This window comes from Drosophila nasuta, chromosome 2R, assembly GCF_023558535.2.
Source record: "Drosophila nasuta strain 15112-1781.00 chromosome 2R, ASM2355853v1, whole genome shotgun sequence".
Classification (NCBI taxonomy): domain Eukaryota; kingdom Metazoa; phylum Arthropoda; class Insecta; order Diptera; family Drosophilidae; genus Drosophila; species Drosophila nasuta.
In genome coordinates this window covers 2,468,411-2,489,217 of record NC_083456.1, presented here as the reverse complement: position 1 = coordinate 2,489,217, position 20,807 = coordinate 2,468,411, and the positions used below count along the sequence as shown (strand labels likewise).

General features: G+C 37.7%; 8 protein-coding genes across 9 annotated transcripts; 3 read left to right on the top strand and 5 right to left on the bottom strand.

Moving 5' to 3' along the window:
• The first annotated feature begins 636 nt into the window (after positions 1-636).
• LOC132785597 (zinc transporter 7) lies at positions 637-3,021 on the top strand. Of its 2 annotated transcripts, none has more exons than XM_060791752.1 (4): positions 637-1,011; positions 1,078-1,279; positions 1,345-1,782; positions 1,847-3,021. In XM_060791752.1, the coding sequence occupies exons 2-4, from the start codon at positions 1,099-1,101 to the stop codon at positions 2,359-2,361; spliced, it is 1,134 nt and encodes a 377-aa protein (XP_060647735.1). In that variant the 5' UTR covers positions 637-1,011; positions 1,078-1,098; the 3' UTR covers positions 2,362-3,021. The 2 variants fall into 2 exon arrangements, with proteins under 2 accessions (XP_060647735.1, XP_060647734.1); XM_060791751.1 differs by having other exon boundaries at positions 638-971; positions 1,847-2,989.
• A 1,187-nt stretch (positions 3,022-4,208) lies between these two features.
• On the bottom strand, positions 4,209-5,325 carry LOC132785606 (translationally-controlled tumor protein homolog). Its single transcript, XM_060791761.1, has one exon. The coding sequence runs from the start codon at positions 5,198-5,200 to the stop codon at positions 4,682-4,684; it is 519 nt and encodes a 172-aa protein (XP_060647744.1). The 5' UTR covers positions 5,201-5,325; the 3' UTR covers positions 4,209-4,681.
• A 1,223-nt stretch (positions 5,326-6,548) lies between these two features.
• On the bottom strand, positions 6,549-7,795 carry LOC132785598 (glyoxylate reductase/hydroxypyruvate reductase). The gene is made up of 2 exons (XM_060791753.1): positions 7,592-7,795; positions 6,549-7,530 (listed from the first exon to the last, which is right to left on the bottom strand). The coding sequence occupies exons 1-2, from the start codon at positions 7,735-7,737 to the stop codon at positions 6,627-6,629; spliced, it is 1,050 nt and encodes a 349-aa protein (XP_060647736.1). The 5' UTR covers positions 7,738-7,795; the 3' UTR covers positions 6,549-6,626.
• A 291-nt stretch (positions 7,796-8,086) lies between these two features.
• LOC132785601 (uncharacterized) lies at positions 8,087-8,938 on the top strand. Its single transcript, XM_060791756.1, has one exon. The coding sequence runs from the start codon at positions 8,087-8,089 to the stop codon at positions 8,936-8,938; it is 852 nt and encodes a 283-aa protein (XP_060647739.1).
• A 49-nt stretch (positions 8,939-8,987) lies between these two features.
• On the bottom strand, positions 8,988-10,560 carry LOC132785596 (protein Peter pan). The gene is given in 6 exon segments (XM_060791750.1): positions 8,988-9,138; positions 9,210-9,390; positions 9,392-9,595; positions 9,597-9,663; positions 9,732-10,096; positions 10,154-10,560. Coding segments are annotated over 6 exon segments (1,287 nt in total). The 5' UTR covers positions 10,487-10,560; the 3' UTR covers positions 8,988-9,001.
• Positions 10,561-10,943: 383 nt separating this feature from the next.
• Positions 10,944-15,063, bottom strand: LOC132785603 (ras-related protein Rab-11A). The gene is given in 6 exon segments (XM_060791758.1): positions 10,944-12,004; positions 12,073-12,421; positions 12,517-12,558; positions 12,560-12,639; positions 14,559-14,766; positions 14,977-15,063. Coding segments are annotated over 5 exon segments (645 nt in total). The 5' UTR covers positions 14,599-14,766; positions 14,977-15,063; the 3' UTR covers positions 10,944-11,870.
• Positions 15,064-15,155: 92 nt separating this feature from the next.
• Positions 15,156-17,666, bottom strand: LOC132785595 (major facilitator superfamily domain-containing protein 10). The gene is made up of 5 exons (XM_060791749.1): positions 16,994-17,666; positions 16,585-16,932; positions 16,435-16,508; positions 15,421-15,902; positions 15,156-15,366 (listed from the first exon to the last, which is right to left on the bottom strand). The coding sequence occupies exons 1-5, from the start codon at positions 17,408-17,410 to the stop codon at positions 15,275-15,277; spliced, it is 1,413 nt and encodes a 470-aa protein (XP_060647732.1). The 5' UTR covers positions 17,411-17,666; the 3' UTR covers positions 15,156-15,274.
• A 146-nt stretch (positions 17,667-17,812) lies between these two features.
• On the top strand, positions 17,813-20,736 carry LOC132785591 (exocyst complex component 6). Its single transcript, XM_060791743.1, has 3 exons — positions 17,813-18,001; positions 18,075-19,192; positions 19,252-20,736. The coding sequence occupies exons 1-3, from the start codon at positions 17,926-17,928 to the stop codon at positions 20,356-20,358; spliced, it is 2,301 nt and encodes a 766-aa protein (XP_060647726.1). The 5' UTR covers positions 17,813-17,925; the 3' UTR covers positions 20,359-20,736.
• Positions 20,737-20,807: the final 71 nt, after the last annotated feature.

Sequence of the window (20,807 nt, the reverse complement as noted above, 5' to 3'; positions counted from 1 at the left end):
ATCGGTTATATTTCATATTAATAAACGAGTTGTCTATTACATGTTCGACCCATTAGGTAGAAGAATGTGTAAGTCAGAGCCTATTAAAATTCTGAAATGAAAGAATAATTTCTCAGCTCCACTACACAAATTTTTGCATTTAAAACACAGACTAGTGAATAGTTTGAATTAAAAAAAAAATAATGTTTCGGCTCTAACCGATGAGCACTCGATTAATTTATTGAAATCTCGGCACGACACGTCTTGAACGGTCGATAGTTTTCGGTGAATGGCAAATGGTCACGTTCAGAAGAACAAAAAGTCAGTGTTAACAGACTGAATTTGCTGAATTAGTTTTAGTGAATGTGGTTCGTTGAAGAACCTTAATAATAATGGTCAATAATTAAATAAAATATGCATTAGCTAAAGAAATAAAAACAAGCGACAAATAAATTAGATTTTTTTTTGTGTACAGTAAATATTCTTACTTCGTAACTACTAAATAAAACTATAAATAAATTATTGATGATTCCCTAACTACGCTTTATGATCAAACGTTACGTTCCGATAGTTGTAATACGTCATACGTCGTGTTGCTGAACGCAACCATTTACTTTATTAGATTAATGCAACCCTGTTAGCTTAGTGGGTAGTCAAATGTTTACTGGAGTACGTTGACGTCTAGCTTAATGACAACACGGCAGATTGGTGCGGGTTTCGTCTTTTTCCACTCATCTATAAAATGAATTAAATTTGAAGTGTTGAACAAAAACCATCGACAACAATTGTGCTAAATCCACCTGTGTAAATAAGTGCCAACCTGTGCGTTTAACTTACGTCTCCAGGAAGCGTTTCATGCGCTAATTTAGCAAGACACTTGCTGCCGCCGACGACGCTCCCAAGAAATTCTTTAGCCTTAAGCATTCGCATCACAAGAGTCGTCAGCCAGCTGGAGCGGGAAGCGAGAGAGCTTTGCCTAACGATAATACCACGTATGCAAACAAAACAATAAAACAAAAAATAAAATTAAGCGTGCGTGTGTGTTTGATAACACGTTTATGCGTGTCTTTTTATTTATTTGATGATTTTGAATTAAAGGTAGCTTATCTCTTTGGCAAGATGATTCCGCTAACGCACAAGGATCGAAGCAATTTTGGCTACCGTATCAAGGAGAACTTAAACAGCTGGAAGCGTCTCATATTCTCCGATCGCAATTCCCGCAATTTGTTTCTTTTCCTATTGCTCAATTTGAGTTTTGCTTTCGTTGAGCTGTTTTATGGCATTTTGACAAACAGCTTAGGTCTGTTTATAATCTAATCCAGCAAACTGTACAATTGCGTATTCATACTTTCATATTTTTTTCAGGCCTCATCTCCGATTCGTTTCACATGTTCTTCGACTGCACGGGTCTTTTAGCTGGTCTGGCTGCGTCAGTGATAACAAAGTGGAAGGCCAATGATAAGTTCTCTTATGGCTATGTGCGAGCTGAGGTATTGGCGGGCTTTGTGAATAGCTTGTTTTTGCTCTTCATTGCCTTCTTCATACTGTCGGAGGGCGTAGAGAGACTAATCGAACCGCCAGAAGTGAAGCACGAACGGTTATTTGTCGTATCCGTGCTTGGTCTACTCGTCAATCTCGTTGGCATATACGCCTTTAATCACGGGGGTCATGGTCACTCCCATGGCGGAGGTGGTGGTCATGGACATGGGCATTCTCATGGCGGCGGCGGTTCCAGTCATGGACACTCTCATAACCACAATGAACTCAACAATCACAACCATCAAGCGATTTCATTGGATAATGGTAAAAGACACTTCAATAATTAATGCTTAAAATACTAAAATTGCAATTCACGTGCCTATTTCAGGACATGGTCATTCACACGATCACAGCGGGAGCAGCAGCAGCCATGGACACTCCCATGATTTAAGTGGAAGCGGCAGCAATTCGCAGATAATGCGTGGTGTCTTCCTTCACATTCTGGCCGACACCCTTGGCTCCGTGGGCGTCATTATATCGGCAGTGCTAATGCAAATGTTTGGATGGATGATCGCGGATCCGATTTGTTCAATTTTCATCGCAATTTTAATAGCTCTAAGTGTGCTAAGTTTAATTAAGGAATCCATACTAATCCTTATGCAGCGTCAGCCCAGCACATTGGACCGATCGCTGTTGCAGTGCTACCAGAAAGTGACTGGCTTGGCTGGTGTTTATTCCGTGCAGGAGCCGCACTTTTGGACCCTCTGTTCAGATGTCTTTGTGGGTGCCATCAAGCTTGAGGTGTCGAAGAATGTTGATCCCACATATGTGGTGACGCATACGCGAATGATCTTTGAGTCTGTTGGTGTCAAGCAAATCTATGTACAGCTCGATTATGTGTGATTAACGAAGATCTAAACATTATGCCTAATAACACCTAATATATATATATATATATATATATATATATATGTTTGATCACTATGTATATTGAGCAGCGTGTTGTGTATGTAGTATGTAACGATGAGTGTTTTTTACCTAAATTTTAGTTAATTAAGCTGAATGCAATGCGCGATAAAATTGAATCAAAAGAGCGGACTGTAAAGTATAATCTAATCGTACCGATAAGCTTGTCGAAAGTTTTGTTAATTTATTTTTTGTAAATTGTTAATACAATTCATTCCAAACATACATATAACATATATCAAAGCCTATCACAACTTAGTGCAACATTGCAGCTGTTGCTGTTTCCATATACAAACTTAGTGTAATTGTAATATATAAGTGTAAAATTTTACATTGAAAATAGTACACACAATTATCTGAGAAGTCCTTTTTTTTAAACATAGACAGAACAAACTAACACTTAAATCATTTGACTGAAAAAAATAATTTAAAGACTCATTCTATTTTGCTTAAATGGGAGTCTAAAAACAAAATGCAATTATAAACAATTGTGCCGCATCAAAATTATGAACGAAATAAAACGAAATTGTTAATATATTTTATAAAAAAAAAAATGTACCAATTAATGAACTTCGCGCATGTTTTCCTTTTTATGCTATCAGGCCCATTTGCATATACATATGTACATCCGACTTACATTTATGCTAATATATTTTTTAAACAATATTTTGAACAAATTACGTGCTTGACTGTAACTTCACAATTTTTTTTTGCGATTTTGGCACGGAAAATACTTAATACCGTTAAATCGTTGTTTCATTTCAAAATTATTTGCGGTTCACCAAATACGTTACCAAACATTTTTTAATTATTAACCTAATATTCTTCTTCTACTGTATTTTCTTTACATAAGAGAATCAGAAAGTCGAATGCTGGAAGTTGAAGTTGACTATACTACGCTGTTAAATTGGCCGAATCATTACAAATTTTTTAAAAATTGAGCCTTTTGCCGTATTACAGATATGTAGATCTGAAATGTAGAAACTAAATAATTAAATTTAAAACTTGTTTTTGCTTTTAACGTGACATTAAATTTCTTCTGGAAGTTTGTAAATTATTATGTGCATTAAATTTAATTATTTAGTAACTACTAGTTTTATTTTGATTTTTTTAAAACCCTACTTCTTTTGGTTAACTTTATTGAAAATCGCCTGGTCGATATCCATTAAAATAATTCAGCCCAATTACAAAAAATATGTAATTAATTTTTTGATGGCAGCACTCGATTGAATTTTCTTTCTAAATTTCCATAATTACAAATAGAGATTATATTATTCATATAGCTTTACATAATATTATACATAGATACTAGACGCATGCAGTGGATATTGTGTTCTTTGTAATGTATTCTAATTAACACATTTTTTTAAAAGTACCGTTCTAAACAAAAAATTGGTACAACTACTTAAGAACTATACGCTGATATACGAAGTAAAACGAACGTGAAGTAGCTAGATGATGAATAAACTTGTAAGTAACCTTGTGAAAATTGGACATCGTACAAATGTATATTTGTAAGTGTATTAACAACAGTAAGAATAAATCCACTCTTGGGTAGGCAGGTTATGTTCAATGCCGCAAAACGCAAGAAATGTAGGACACATTCTTTCAGCAATCATGTACTGCTGCATTGCGCAGGTCTGTTTCAATTCACTGTCAAAGGTCAATAACTTTTTGCTTGCCCCAACCAATAGCTGACTCATTCAACTTTGTTCTGTAACTGTTAACATGATATGTGCTGGAAAAATGCAAAGGACCTTTAAAATTAAAACATCAATTGAGAATGCAGTAAATGTATAAGGTTTTCGTTTATTTTTTTTTTCGTACATACAAATATGATCTTTACCTCCGATTCTTTTTGACATTTTTAATTGAAAACGTAAACAAAAGTATACATAGATGTGGTTGATATAAAACATTAAATTACGTTTCTCTCCAGATACCACAAATTCGTTAGATTTTGCTACTGTATGTGGTTCCTGATGGCGCAGTCTTTTGCTTTAACTAAAATTTTTTTTTCATAATACATCCAAATTATAATGGTTGAGAGTTGTCAATTTCGAACTATTGCAAAATATTGTGTGTAAATAGAAAAATCGTTTAGAATAGGCATGTGTGAGTATGTTAGTGATCGATGTACACATGCACTTTGTTGTTATGGGCGTTGATTTTCGTTCCTGTTGTTGTTGTTTCCACATGAAAGCCGCAATTGAAATTTATGTATGGTACATCAATCATTAACGCAAGTCGAAAGAAATTAGCACTTCTCCTCCTCAAGGCCGTGCTTAAAGAACATAAGAACTGGAGTGCTTGCGCCATTGATATCACGATATTCACACATTGCAACCATTCCGTCGCAGTCCATGGACTCGCCGGTGAAGAACTGCAAATCCTTGAAGCGGCCCAGAATATCCTTCATGGCTTTGTTCATGTTCGTCTTGAAGACATCGACTTGGTCGGGCGCACTTGCCGACAACTTTTCCAGAACCTTCTTCATGTAATCTTTCAGATAGAGAGTGAAGCTCTTTTTGTCACCGAAAGCGAAGCATTCAGACAGACGATGGTTCAACACCACATCAACGCCAGTTTCGACATTTAAGTCTGTGCCCTCGTCAGCTTCTTCGGCTGATGGATTTGAGCCAGCGAGAACAATTTCGTCGCTTTTTCTACTGACCAATTTACCGTAGACTTCATAGATAACCTCATCAACTAGTTTCATCTTGTAGGTGTCTGCGAACATTTCATCGCCGGTGATGATATCCTTGTAGATTTTCATATTGAAGCAGTGAGTTGTGTTATTAAATAAGGATAGACCGAATTTTAGCTTGCAAATTTGCAATTACAACTGCACCGAACAGGGAACCACGCTTGCCACGCGCTGAAACAGCGAAAAAAGAAGGAACGAAGAAAAAATATGGCGCTTTACTGTTAACTTAACATTTTTCGATAGCTGCTATTAACAGCAAATGTAAACTTAGTTTAGTATTAATAACATTTTCAAGTGGAAATTGCAATTTGCAATTTTTTTTTACTTGCAATTCTTGATTTATATATAATTTGCGAAACATATTTATATTGTATTAGCCTTTTACAAACAAATTTTTATCAGTCACAATTGAATATTTAACATTCACAAATTGATTTATTAACACTGGCTCATTTGAAACATCGAGCCACTATCGATACAATAGCTCTTCTTTTTATCATGCGAATAAAATATCCTATTCTGATTATATTTTCATGATATATGTAGATATATATCTTAATAAAAAAACATTTATCAAAACCAGTTTGATTTTTTTTTTTAATATATAACGGTTGTAATCGACATGGTTGAAATCGAAAATTATAGCCTATTTCCACCGCTTCCAAAACCTCGGTTTTCTTTGGTTTTTTCACGTTCAGGCCGAATGTTACGTTCGCCCCATGTAAAAACCCATAAGAAAAAAACGTCGGTTCGCGAGCTACGTAGAAATAGCGAACGCACTTTTTGGGTAATTACGCGATATTTTGATCGATATGACAACGAAAAAGAGGTCACCACTAAACAAACAGCTGACATTTAAGTGCGCCAAGGTATGAAAATAGAAAAATTAAAATTTTATTTTGCTTTTTAAGGCAAATTTGTTATATTTTAGATGAGCCAAAAAACTCGAAAGCCGTCAATATCGTGGAGTGGCATCCACAAGGCTATGTTGTTCGAGTTATGGGAGGAGAAATGTAGTGCCTTTTTTTGGCCAATCCACAAAGGCGCTCCACAAGGGTGCCAAACTCCTCCCTATTAATTCGAAAATTATCTTCAAAAAATGATTCGTTGTTTCCAGGAACATCGCGCTCCCAAAAACACCCATGCTGTTGCTGAAAATCAAAATCCTCATAAAAATCCTGAAATTTTATAAAATTTTTCATTTTAAAATGCGCGTGCTGTTTTTTGAATTGTTCGCCAACTCGTGTTTACATTTAAACAGCTGACATTTCAAAGCGGCCATATTGAGAATTTTATCGTTGCCCATATTTCTCGGTTCGTGCAAATGGAAACCCCGAAACGGGACTTTAAAAAACGTAGAAAAACTGAGTGAGGTGGAAATAGGCTATTATATTGCATATCGCGTTTTTTCATGAAAGGTTGCTTTTCAAATGCAGTATTTATAATTTATTTCATATTAGTGTGTTATAAAGTTTTGTAGTTGTAAAAAAAGTTTTTAAAAATTCACCTCCGATTCCATTTCACAACCTTTCAGAGCAGCGATTATATTTCTAGCCGTGATTCGCGACATTTCCTTACGAGTCTCTATGTCAGCGCTACCAATATGCGGAAGAACTACTACATTATCCAACTTAAGAAGAGGATCGTTTAGTGGAAGGGGCTCAGGGGTTGTCACATCTAGTCCAGCAGCCATGATACGTTTTGAGATAAGTGCTTCGGTTAATGCTTTTTGGTCCACAACACCACCCCGAGCTGTGTTGATAAAAATGCAGTGAGGTTTCATTTTTTCGAAAGCGGATGAATTAAAGACTTCCTTTGTTTCGGGGGTTAAAGCACAGCAGACAATAATGAAGTCCGACAAGCTCAGCATTTCATCGAAGCCAACATGCTTAGCATTGACCTTGGCAGCCTCTTCCGGCTTCGGCGAACGTGTCGTATACGTTATCTGACTGGGCTTGAAAGGTACAATACGCGCAGCAATCTCTTGCCCTATGCGTCCAAAACCATACAAGGCGACACGCGAATTCTTCAATCCTTTTCCACACATCCACATGGGCGACCATGATTTCCAGCCACCATTGTACACTTCCCTGTTGGCTTCAAACAGACGACGATTGGTGGCCAGTAGCAACGCCAACGTCAGCTCCGCTGTGGCATCCGTCAGCACATCGGGTGTGTAACCCACTCGAATGCCACGTCGCTTACACTCGTGGACATCGATGTGCTCGTAACCCACAGAAATGGTCGCAATACACTTAAGTTGATCACCTGCAGCATCCAACACAGCAGCATCAATTCGATCAGTGAGCGCACAGAATAGCGCCTCCTTGCCCTTAATTTCGCGCAACAGGTCTTCCCGTGGAATTGCCGAGGCCTTCGACCAAGTGGTCACATTGCAGCTAAGAATATCAAGTACACAACAATGTTAAAACCATTCGCAAAACAATTTTATGAGCAAACCTTTCTCGTAGTAGATCCAGTCCACTTTCATCGACATCTGGTCGAGTCACATAAACACTAGGCTTAGAACTCATTCTGGCGATGTTTGTGAGCTGAGAATATCTTATGACAGTCTGGATAAGATGTGATGTTCTTTTATACAACATGATGTACACTCATATTCATCATATTAGAACACTTTTATTTATTTACAAAATTGAATAGACTTAAAATACCAATAAGTTAAAATTATTTTTAATTCTACTACAAGTAAAAAAACTTAACATATACATATAAATTATAACTACTACTACAATAAAAAAAACAGTAAAATATTAAAATCAGATAAAAAAAAATATACAATTCGCTGCACTTCCGAGTTCTGGTCTTACAGTGAATATGCATTTTTGTTTTTCCAGCATAGGGTCACACCGCTCGGATGCTAGCATTCAGTTGCTACAATTTTGGCAGGCTGGCTTACTTGGCTTGATAATCTTTAATAATATTCATACAGCAATGGATTGGTATATAGGTCAGGAATGGAACGATCGGGTCCGAGGTCTGAGCAAAAAGGTTTTGAACTTGCAGTTCCAGCATGTGGAGAAACCATTGACAAATAGCACTGTGCTTTTTGAAATATATAAACCGTGTGCAAATTTGGATGGCAGGCCATCGAAATTCCTTGGAAGCAATAAGATACATATGCCACAAATATTGGAAATGGGCACCGCGGTGACGCCTATCGATTGTTATTTGGAGATACTTCTACAGCAATTTCTGCCAGGTGAAACCGCCGCCTGCAGCATCGCAACGAAGTCCGGAGAATGTTTACAATTTGAGCTGAAATTGGAGCGCATCATCAGTAACACGGCGATCGAAAAGATGACCGCGGACGAAGTCTTCAAATTGTCATTGCGGTACAAGGACAATGGTGTTGTCATGTTTAAGGCGCATCCGAAGTTTGCCTTTGATTACTTTGTGCGTTCAGCCAAACTATTGATTACATATAAACCATTCGACAAGTTGGAGAAGAAAACAAATGGCATCGATGGGATTGAAGTGGAAAAGTTATTTGTTCAAGTTCAAACGAATTTGGCTGCCTGCTTGCTGAAAGAAAAACGCTATGAACATGTCATTTATCATACGGAATTTGTTGAAACACATGACAATCCAAGTGAGAAAAGCATATATCGTCGAGCCTTTGCGTTTTATTGCCTGAAGGAATTTGAAAAGGCGCAGAAGACAATAGAACGAGTCCCAAACTACGAGGAGAAACGTGAATTTGTCAAGCTACTTGAAAACATTACGTCGAGTTGGAAGACCAGCAATGCCCATTATAAACAGGTTGTGCAACGCATGTTCAAATAGCTCATTTAATTACTAATAAACATATTATATAAATAAAAAAAAAATCGTAGCTATTTAAAACATTTATTTATAATTTTTCTTGGACTTTGAGCTCTTTTTCGCCTCAGTTGGGTCGACTTTGGGTCTCTTATTCTTGTACTTTATGCTGCCTGGCAATTTGAATCTTTTCCGCGAACCATTGTTATCATTTTTGAAGAGCTCTGGAAGATTAAATTGTAATTTTAATTGTTATTCAGGCACAAAATTGTCGCAGACATCGCGCAAAACTTACCTTCGTCAGGCTCCTCGCCAACTTCATCTTTGTAATATTGAGCATCATCGTCAACATCGCTCGCAGCAGCAGCTGCATCATCGGCGTCTTCTTCAAATCCTTCTCCTCTGATTCCTCCCGGCTCTTTCTGTTCCTTTTTTAGTTTTAGATTTCGAGCTCGGTTTTCGGTTTGCTGCTTTTTTTCGTTGCTCCTTCAACTTGCGCTTCTTTTCGATTAATTTTCGCAGTACTTCCTTTTCTTCCTCGCTTTTAATGACGTTGTCGTGGTAGAGTACTTCACCGGTTAGTAATCCCTCTTCGATTTTAATCAGCTGCATTGTCAAACGAGGTCCAATTTCGTGAAGTTTAACTGAGCTCTTGTGATCCTCTAAGTTACCTTTGCTTTTTTAATGTTTGAGCTAACACGACATGCGACTGTTCATCTTCAGCTTCAGACTCGGATGCATAACCATCTCTGTAATTATTACAACAGAGGTTGAGTTACAATACCTGAAAAAAGCTTAAAATCATTTGCTAATTTACCTAGTAACAAAATCGGCGACTTCATTACATTTGCCTAGATTCGGAACAGTACCAACGACTATCTTATTGACAGCTTTTTTTAAACCCACCGGCACAACTTGCACCGAATAGTGACGCATTTCGACCAGTTTGGTTTCCGAATTGTACGAGAAGAGAACACAGCGACGAATGGTGTCGATGTTAACCTGGGCCAGGTTGATGGATGGAAACATGTTTTGAAAAGTTGTCGCCATCAGTTTCAAATGTTTTCCATCGCCACTGAAGTTATTCATGATGACAAGCGGAGCATGTTTAAAGTGATCCACGTCTATCATTTGCTTTTTGCTGCTTGAGATGACGTCGCGAGCGAGAGTAAACTGATGCACCTGTAATTAATGAAGAAATTAGCGCTTGTATTTTAAAAAACAAACAATCAAACATACTTTAAAGGTAAGCGACGGACCACGCGGTAAGCGAACCACTTTAAAGGATAGTTGAGTGGAAGCCTTGTTAAAGATGCCCATGTGAGAAACGTGAAAGAAACTGCTCAAGCTAACAAAGTCCTTGATGCGATTCATTTTTTTTTCGCGCAAATTTGTTGCTGTGAACGGTTCCATTATACGGCGCACGTCAATAGTAAGATCTGTTATATATGGACAAGAGAGACCACGGTGTATGATGAAGGAATGTGGCGCCTCAACCACTTCGCTCGGCTCGCTGGCCTTAAAGGCTGCGGTGCGCGTCTTTGGATGTACTTTCTTTTTACCACGTCCCATTTTACTGTATATAATAACAAACAAAAAAAAACCGTGCAATTGCACGTGTTATTGATGTGAAGTGTTACCGTGGCATGAATAACGAAAAATACGTTTTTTGTTCGCAATTTGCATGCTGGACCAACAGTAAAAAATTACGCGCATAAAACACAGAATTTACTTTTGAGACTAACTTCTTTTTTTAGATTGTTAAATTTTTAAAACGTTAACTAATTTTATCAAAATCAATTTGAATTTACTTAGTCGATTAACGGAATTTAAAGCTTATCGGTTCATTTGGCAATTGATTACAATTATACACCATCGATTTTGTTCGATAAATCATCGATTGTTCATTAATCATTAACGCATCGAATGTTCAAAAGTAATGACAGAAATTCCTAGTCATCTCAATTTATTATGTATTTCATCAATTATCTATGTATTTTCATGAAGATGTCATATAAAAATCAAAATATTTATTTTAATTATATTTATTTAATCACACTCAACATAGCAAACACAAATGATGTATTTAGTTTTTTTTTTATGCTGCCATTGCTGTTTCTGTATTTAAAGTTTTACAACTGTTCTTTTTATCAGCTAGTTTAAAAAAAGGTAGTGTGGTGCCCAATATTGACAATGTAATAATAGTAAATAAATCTGCATTTCGGATTAATTTCTATAGCTAATTGCAATTTAATGGTTAAAATTTAAAGATGAACTATAATAAACTCAAAAAGTGTACTACAATAACTAAAATGATTTTTTCAACTATAAGAATTATGACGCTGTAATTGGGGAAGAAGTTATAGAATTTAATGTTATATGCAATAACGAAATTGGACGAGCCCAATAGACTTTTTTGTAACATGCTGGAAAACAATGCGGCGGCTAAATTGAACGTACATAGCAAATATTGTTGTTTGTTTTTCTTTAAAAATTACAACTATGTATTTATGATGCGAAAATTAAGAATATTAATATTTTTAATATTACCATTTATGTATATTTATATAAATTATAGTTACATCTACAGCTTAAACTGAATTTGGAGTGTTTTAGTGTTTTTCATTTCTATCTCAGATACGCCGCATGTTGCATTGACGTTTTATACGATATTTTTTTTATATGTATACATATATAAAACTTCAGTTTAAACTGCAGTTAACTACAGCCGGATGATAAAGTTGCTGTTGTTGTTGCGATTGTTGATGTTGTTGGTTGTTGTTCTTGTTGATTTCATGCATAAATGACAAATTGCTTGTGGCTGTGGTACTAAAAAATAACATCTTATGCCGTTGTTATAGTTGTAATTCTTGCGGTTGCTGTTCTGGCTGTTGTTGCGGGGGGCTGCTGCTGTTGTGGCTGCTGCTTTCGATGCTGCGGTGAATGCTTCGGGCGGTCACTGACAGCACTGTTTGCGTACATCAGCTGTAACAGTCGGCTTTACATCGATGGGCTCCACATTCGAGGGACGAATGACATCGCCTTCCGGCGGATCTCTGATTTGTTTCTGCGACACAATACGATAGATCTCTGTGCGAAAAAAATTCAAATTTAAATGAGTATGTAACAACATACTGAGGAATGTTTTCTTAACTCACCTGTGAGTATATTTTGGAATGCGGTTTCAACGTTCGTAGAGTCGAGGGCCGAAGTTTCTATGAAACTTAAACCATTGCGCTCAGCAAACAATTTCGCCTCATCCGTTGGCACTGAACGCAAATGCCTCAAATCGGACTTGTTGCCCACCAACATGATGACAATATTCTGGTCGGCGTGATCGCGCAACTCTCGTAACCATCGCTCCACATTTTCATACGTCAAATGCTTGGCAATGTCATAAACAAGCAGTGCTCCAACCGCTCCACGATAGTAAGCAGAGGTGATGGCCCGATAACGCTCCTGTCCAGCTGTATCCCAAATTTGCGCCTTAATAGTTTTGCCATCGACCTTGTGGTGTTGTATTTTAAATTATATATATATTAAATTAATGTAAGTAAAGTATCTACTTGGCATTTTCAATCGACAGCGATTTGGCCACTCACCTCTATGCTGCGTGTTGCAAATTCAACGCCAATTGTCGACTTGGGACTCCAAATTGAATTCATTGCGCGTAAAACGTGACAGCAAATTACTTTTGCCTACGCCAGAATCACCAATAAGCACAACTAAAAAAAAAAAAAAACAATATAACAAAATATTTAAAAGGAATACCATATTTAGTAATTAGCAAATGCAAATATTAAAGTAACTCCATCATCTCTCATGTTTCCCACTCTTCAGTTATTGGCAAAATACGGATGAGCGTGCCTGAAGGTCAGTAGTTATAATAAATTGCTATGCTTTCGTGGGATTTCAGTGTGACGGTCATAAAAACGAGTATTTTATGGGCGTATCCCAGCATATGATGACCCACATTAAATGGGGGGAAGCTAAGAAGTATTTTAATATTAGAAGTTCATGCTAATGGTAATTCGATTACATTTTTAAAAGGTTACCATACGCAACGAGTCAGTCAACTGTCATTATTATCACGCCTTTCTTAACACCTTTTTTGAGTTTGGTTACTTGGCATGCGGCAATATTAATTCTGCGTTTCACTCGCTCAATATTCCTATCACTCTCTGGAAGAAAACAAAAACAATTTGAAGCATTCTCTCTCTATTTCGACGCCTTTCTTCGGTTATCAGCATTACTGTAGATTGCTTGACACCAGCAGCTCTCGGTTAACGAGTAAGGTGATTCATTACATAGTTTCTCTCTTTTCAAGTTCTTTAACGATCAACTAATGGGGTTCTCAAAACAATCTACATCCAAGTTCAGCGGAAGCGGTGAGCTTCATCATTATTTCCATAAACATATGTTAGTGTATGTATTTTTTGGAAAAAGTATAAATGAATTTTACAACTCGAGATCAATGCGCGCAGCACTTAAGACTAATCGTTAAATGTTTTTGTAATGAGTCACACTTTATACATGGCACTTCATAAATTCGCTATCAATTCTTTTAAATTTTTTTTAAATATAATTTCAATTTTTTTTTGTTTCCGTTTTTAGAGTGTAGTGTAGTTTTTAAAGCGCAAAAACATACATGCAAAACCAGAGAAAACAGTGAGAGAGACTCCAAGATACGTAAACTCCAATAATATATGCACTTTAAGTCAAACAAAGAAATTGCCCTTATACAATGTGAAATGTTCAAGTACTTCGTCTGTTACAATTGATTTGTTGCACTGTGTACATAGAAAACTGACTGCGGCTTAAACGCCCGCGACAACTTTTGTATGTTGTATGTAGAGAATCTACAAATGATAGTGTGGGTAGAATACCAACTATACAAAATAAATTGTGAAAATATAGCAACACTTAAAAAATATAAACAACACTCGGTTACACGCATAAACTTTACTATTGTTTAATGAATAAAAAATGTAATCTAAGAAACAACAATGTTCGTGTGATTTTTTTATCATGATTATTATTACGATTTATGCAACGTGTCACGCTTCTGCCAGCAAAGAACGAATGTGCGAACGGCAATGGGAACAGAAACAGAATGACAGTTTGTCAGCAGTTAACGGCAAGTAGTTGCGCGTATGATGGAAGAGGGGGTGGCCGAGGAAGTAGAAGGTAAAGACGCTCGACCAAATAGTGGACGAATGTGAGCAAGAGTGCATGTACAAAAGGACCACAGCAACAACATTTCCAAAACACCAACAAAATGCTTTAAGTAAGGATAGGGGCGTATTAATTACAAATTATACATATGTACATACATAAATACAATTTTCTTATTTACATTGCATAAATATGAACGGTTTGTTTGGTAGGTATGCCTCAAGCAGCAGTCTGCATTTGTGTTATTCCAATTAGTTTCAATTAGTGCCATTGAACTACGTCGTCATTATGAGAGTGAAATCTAAATAGCAAGCAGTGCTTTGCTCCTGCTCAAAATTCCCACATCCCATGTCCAACCAACCAATCACCGGCTAGTTTCAACTACATATGTATATTCAAATATATATATGTACTTACATTAATTACACAAAGACACACGAAATTTAAAAGTCATGTTCTCATAATTTACCTTTGAAAAGATAATCGTATTCGTCTTCCCTTGCACCCATTTTTGTTGTGTTTTTAATGTTTTGCTCCTTCTGCTCCTGCTCCAATCAATTTGGGATGCTTGTGTGTGTGCGACCCCGTATAAGGTAAAAACCAATAATCCTTGCGCGCCGCCGTTTCTTTATGCGTTTCTTTTTTTTTTAATGTATTTTGCTCTCACACTTTGTACACTTTTATTTGTAGATGTAAAATCGAGACAAATATATAAAGAAAAGAAAAATTATATTAGATATGACGGCAAATGGGCGTTATTTATACGTTATTCTGTGATCCACGTCAGGCGACCTTTGTGCGGAAATGAAAGCAATAAAACTTTGCCACTTTCTGCGGTTTTTGTATGCATTTATTTATAATTTTCTTTCTTTGCGACACACACTCACTTAGACTTAGTCACTCCCAATATATTCAACAACGCGAAGTTGGCTGCGGCATGTATTACAGTGCAAGTGACAGCTAAAAAAGTACTCGATACTTTTCCTATCGCCATGTTGATGACGTCACTTCAGACCAATTTCGTTACATTTTAAAACGATACAAAATATTTCTTTGTTTTAATCATAATAAAAATATTGCACATTGTATAAAAAATAAGTAATATTGCAATTAATACTAGCGGTTGCTTATTGTTCTCAATATTAAATTTTGTTCTTCATGTGCTTAGAGCAGAGAAAATCCGCTTTAAATACGCGCTCGCTGCAATGCTAGTGCCGGATATAGAAGCAAAAGTCCTCCAGACAAGTATGTGATTTTTGAACCAACGCACCAAAAGGCTGAAAACAAAATAAGTTATTAAATAAGGCTCTCAGCATAAAGTTATAGCTCACCTATAGATCCAACCACTGGACCGAGAGCTCGGGCTAATGCACCTAAAGATCGGAATATGCCTAATACTGAACCTTTCTGGTCATCGTTGCCATACTTGGACACCAGAGTGGTTAAACAAGTGACGGCAAAGGCGGTTGAGATGGCAAATAAAATCATGCCGGCATAAAGCATCCTGCTATCCTCAGCAAGACCAACCGTTATAAATGCTGGTACAATTAAATACAGACTGTAGATGGCATACATTCTGATTTTGTCTTCAGGTAGACGACGTACAACCGAACCTTGCAGCATGGTCATCACCAGACCCGTCGTCAAAAACATTTTGGCCTGATCCATTGAAGTATAGCCAAACTTGTGGTACATTAAAAATGTGACTGTGAACTCCAATCCGGAATAGAGAAATAAATACAAAAAGTAAATGAATCCAATTGTGCGGAGTGCTTGCACATCTTTCTTGGGAACATTCTTAATGGCCGAAAATCTGTGCAAGGAAGACAACATTTTATTTTTATGGAATTAAGTTGATATAGACTACTTGGGTCATTGATGTTGACTTGGTGGGCCCATTCAAAAATAACTAACTTCTCATCTGATATGATTGCTCTTTTTCTGGGTTTTCTGGATTAGATTACTATTCTTTAAATTTTAAGGACCGCCAAGAATTTACCATTTATAATTGGAAATTTATAACTAGCATTTCTTCAAATATTTTTTGTTTATTATATCATTTAAATGTTAGTTTTATGTTAAAAAAAATATTTATGAAATTAGCTAACATTGTCGATTGATACTCAATGTTTGGTTGCACTACAATAGCTATAAATTGAACAATACGAGTGCCGATCATGTACGTTGATAAAATATATCAAACAAAACCCAAAAAGAATCGAGCCAGGTGCCGGCAAAGATAACAATAAACAGAAACAAACAAAAAACAAACCTGTTGGACTTGGTGTCCACATAAGAAAATCACGCGACAAGCTTATCGCGATGTTAATTTAAAAACCACTCACCTGAATATGGATGAGACATTTAGCAATTGCAACCCGTATGACAAAGCCGATGAGATTTCTCGAGCACGTTTTTCCTGTAACCACATCCAACAAACATGTTAAAGTGGATGGATACAATGGACATAAAAAATGGGAAAATATTCAGTTCACCTGGGGCAGTGTCTCACGCAAACAGAAGACAAGGAGCAGCACATCGCCCACTGCCAGTCCTAGAGCCAGCAGCGACGGCAAAACAAACCAGGCACCGCCGCTTGCCGTTTTATTTGCGAATATGGCAAACATAGCACCAATCATGGGACCCACAATGAAGCCGATGGAGAACGCCACACCCACCAAGGCCATGCCACGACCTCGTGTCTGCACATTGGACACATCCGTGATGACACTCATGCTAAGCGAAATGTTGCCCTTGCTAATGCCACCCACAATGCGCGCCAACACAAAAAGGGCAAAGTTACTGGAGCAGGCCCATATCAGATAGGATAGTGAAATGCCCGACTGTAAAATTCAGAAAATGGTTAGACATTAGTTGTGTTCTCGGTGCATTTAAGTCACTTACGGCGCACATCAACAAGACGGGTTTGCGGCCATAGTAATCCGAGAGGCTGCCAACAATAGGACTTGCAAAGAATTGCAAAAAGCTAAACATCGATCCAAGGAAACCGCCAAAGAGTACCGAGAGATAACGATCCGGGGCACCAAGGAGCTGCTGGAACCAGCGGACTCGAGTTGTAAGCGATGCATACAAACCGGAACTATCGTTGACTCGATAATATTCGAGCAAAGATGGCAGCAAAGGTAATATAATTGTGAATGCCAACAGATCTAAGAGCAGCGACATGAATATTATATATATCATAGGATCACTTTTCTCTTTTAATGCCACATCCTTGATATTCTTGTTAGTGTTGTCACTGGATTTTTGATCAGAAATGCTTGTTGTTGTTGAGCTTTGGCGATTTCGTATAGTGGCCATGTTGATTGGATCTTTGAACTGCGTGAGTGTACGTAAATTGTGGCTTATTGCTGAAGAAGACGAAACGAAGAAGTTTACACCATACGTTTTTGTGGGTTAAACAACTTGATCAAAACAAAAAGCATTAAGCCAAGTAACCGATAGAGACGCAGCCGAAGTGAAAGTTGAATGTGTTCTGCAACGATCAGATGGAATGATGGAATTGGGTTCGCAGGGCAGGGTTACATAAACACATGTAATTAGTTGCATTCAAATATTTTTGTCAGTTTACAATGTTATCTTAAGGGTATGTGAGAGGAAATTATATTTAACAAACACTTAAATCGACAGGTTGCATGCCGGTCGTATCGTGTGTGCAGCTCCACGCGAATGTTTACTATTTCATAAGTGCTGTAAAACGTTAACACAAAACAGTTGACGTTGACCAACACTTCCTACATAACGCAAATAATTAAAGCTGATCTCAATTTTATGCGGTAACTTTAATAAATAAATCGCTGTAGCTAAGTAAAATCATGTCCAAAGTGACGGTGCAGGATATAGAGGCAGTGGACGATTATTGGGGGCCAACGTTTCGTTCGATTCTTGAAGGTAAATACCGTTTAGGCAATTTGAAACATGCGTCATAAACCGCAGTTAATTGACGCCCACTTCACGTATTCAGGCAACAATAGTAAATCCATAAGTGAACAGTTGGACCAACGTATTCGCAGCCACGACAAGGAGATTGAACGTATTTGCAATCTGTACTATCAGGGCTTCATAGACTCTATACAGGAGCTGTTACAGGTACGTACACAGGCAAAGCAACTGCACGATGAGGTTCATTCCCTGGATACTTCGTTGCGCACAATAAGTGCATCGCTCATTCAGCAGGGAAATGAGCTGGTCCGCGCACGTCAGATTGAATCGAATTTGGCTAGTGCCATTGAAGCTCTCAAGTCCTGTCTGCCAGCCTTGGAGTGTTATATGAAATTCACTCAGCAGGCCAATAACAAGCAATACTATCAAGCGCTACGTACCTTAGAGACTTTAGAGACAGAGCATCTATCGCGACTGCAGCGACACAACTATCGCTTTGCGTCCCAAATGCAGACACAGATTCCCATCATCAAGGAGAATATACGTCACTCGGCTGCCGCCGATTTTCGCGAGTTTCTCGAAAACATACGGAAATTCTCGCCACGCATTGGCGAACTCGCCATAACATACACGAAGCAATTGCAGAAACGTGACATCAATGCCATTATTCAAGAGCATAAACAGCAAATTCATAATGAAGGCGGAAGCGGCGGCGATGGCGGTGCAGATGATGATGGCAGCAATGTCAGTGCACAGGATTTGATAGACTTTTCTCCGATCTATCGTTGCCTTCACATCTACATGGTGCTTGGACAGCGGGAATACTTTGAGAAAGACTATCGACAACAGCGGCGAGATCAGTCGAAATTGGTTCTGCAGCCTCCGCCCAATATGCACGACAATTTGGAGGCGTACAAGACATATATCTGTGCCATAGTGGGTTTCTTTGTAGTGGAAGATCATGTGAAGAATACCGCTGGTGATGTCGTTACCAGCAGCTATCTAGAAGAGCTGTGGTCGACCTCGCTAACCAAGTTTGTTAACGAGATCAGCATGAGTTCTTCTTCGTGCACCGATCCCAACATTCTGTTACGAATCAAAAACCTTATTATGCTTTCGATCAACACTTTTAAATGCTACGGTTACACAGTTCAAATACTTTGGGAACTACTCCACGATATGCGCGATCACTACAACGAGGTAAAGTGGTTTCACCCAAAACGATTATTCTTTATATTATCTGCTCTCCATATGAATAGGTGCTACTGCAACGTTGGGTGCACGTCTTTCGGGATATTCTGGACAGAGAACAGTTCTTACCGATGGTTGTGGAAAATGCTGAGGAGTACGAATGCATCATTGAACGTTTCCCGTTTCATTCGGAGCAACTGGAAAATGCGCCATTTCCCAAGCAGTTTCCATTCTCCCGAATGGTGCCCGAGGTGTATCATCAGGCAAAAGAATTCATGTATGCTTGCAAGAAGTTTGCCGAGGAACTCACTCTCTCACCGAATGAAGTGGCTGCTATGGTGCGTAAGGCTGCAAACTTGCTGCTTACTCGCAGTTTTAGTGGATGCCTCTCGGTCGTCTTTCGGCAGCCGAGCATAACGCTTATCCAGCTCATACAGATTATTATTGATACGCAGTATTTAGAGAAAGCAGGGCCTTTTCTAGATGAGTTTGTTTGCCATATGACAAACACTGAGCGTAGCATTTCCCAGTCGCCATCGGCCATGTTTCACGTGGCTCGTCAAGACGCCGAGAAGCAGGTTGCGGTTCGCATCTGTTTCAAAATCGATGAATTCTTCGAGTTAAGCGCCTATGATTGGTTGCTTGTTGAGCCGCCAGGCATTGCATCTGCTTATATAACGGATATGATCTCCTATTTAAAAAGCACTTTTGATAACTTTTCGTATAAGCTGCCACATATTGCTCAGGCCGCCTGTCGTCGCACTTGTGAGCACATTGCCGATAAAATGTATTCGGTACTGTACGATGAGGAGGTGAAACAAATTTCCACGGGTGCTCTGACGCAGATCAATTTAGATCTGATGCAGTGCGAATTCTTCGCAGCTTCGGAGCCTGTTCCCGGTCTGCATGAAGGAGAGCTGAGTAAATACTTTCAGCGTAATCGGCAACTGCTCGATCTGCTTATTTTGGAAGAGTGGAGCACGTATTTCCATGACTATGGTAAACAAGAAAATCGCTACCATTTAGTGCAGCCACAATCTATAATTGTGATATTGGAAAAAATTCGCGAAGCGGACAAGAAGCCCATCTTTTCTCTTGTGCGAAAAAATGATAAGAAAAAGTTACTGGAAACAGTACTTAAACAGTTGAAGCATATTACCGAGCGTCAAAGTTAGAGAGAGATATTTATACATAGCAGAAATAGTAACTTTTAAATAGCCTTGACGTTGTAAAGTAGATTTTATTTTCTATTTTCTGACTATAACAGAATAATGTGAAATCTATTTAAAATAAAAATAATATATCACCCACATAAATTGTATTTAATAAAGGAGAACATTTGTTCATGGATTTTATTAAGAACATCCTCCATTAAGTTATTTATGTATGTTGATATTAAAACATTTCATTACATGAACTGACATTTTTTGTTAAATCATTTTTGCAATTAATTGTGATTCATTTGGAGATATTTAGGAATTACTGTAGATTAAGTTATTGGATTGGTGTAAAATTATGTTTCGAATTTTATATATTATATATGTACAGAAATAGCAAAATATTCGCAACATTTTTCAGCTTCAAAAAATATAACCACATCAAATAAAATCCAACGTAAGAAATT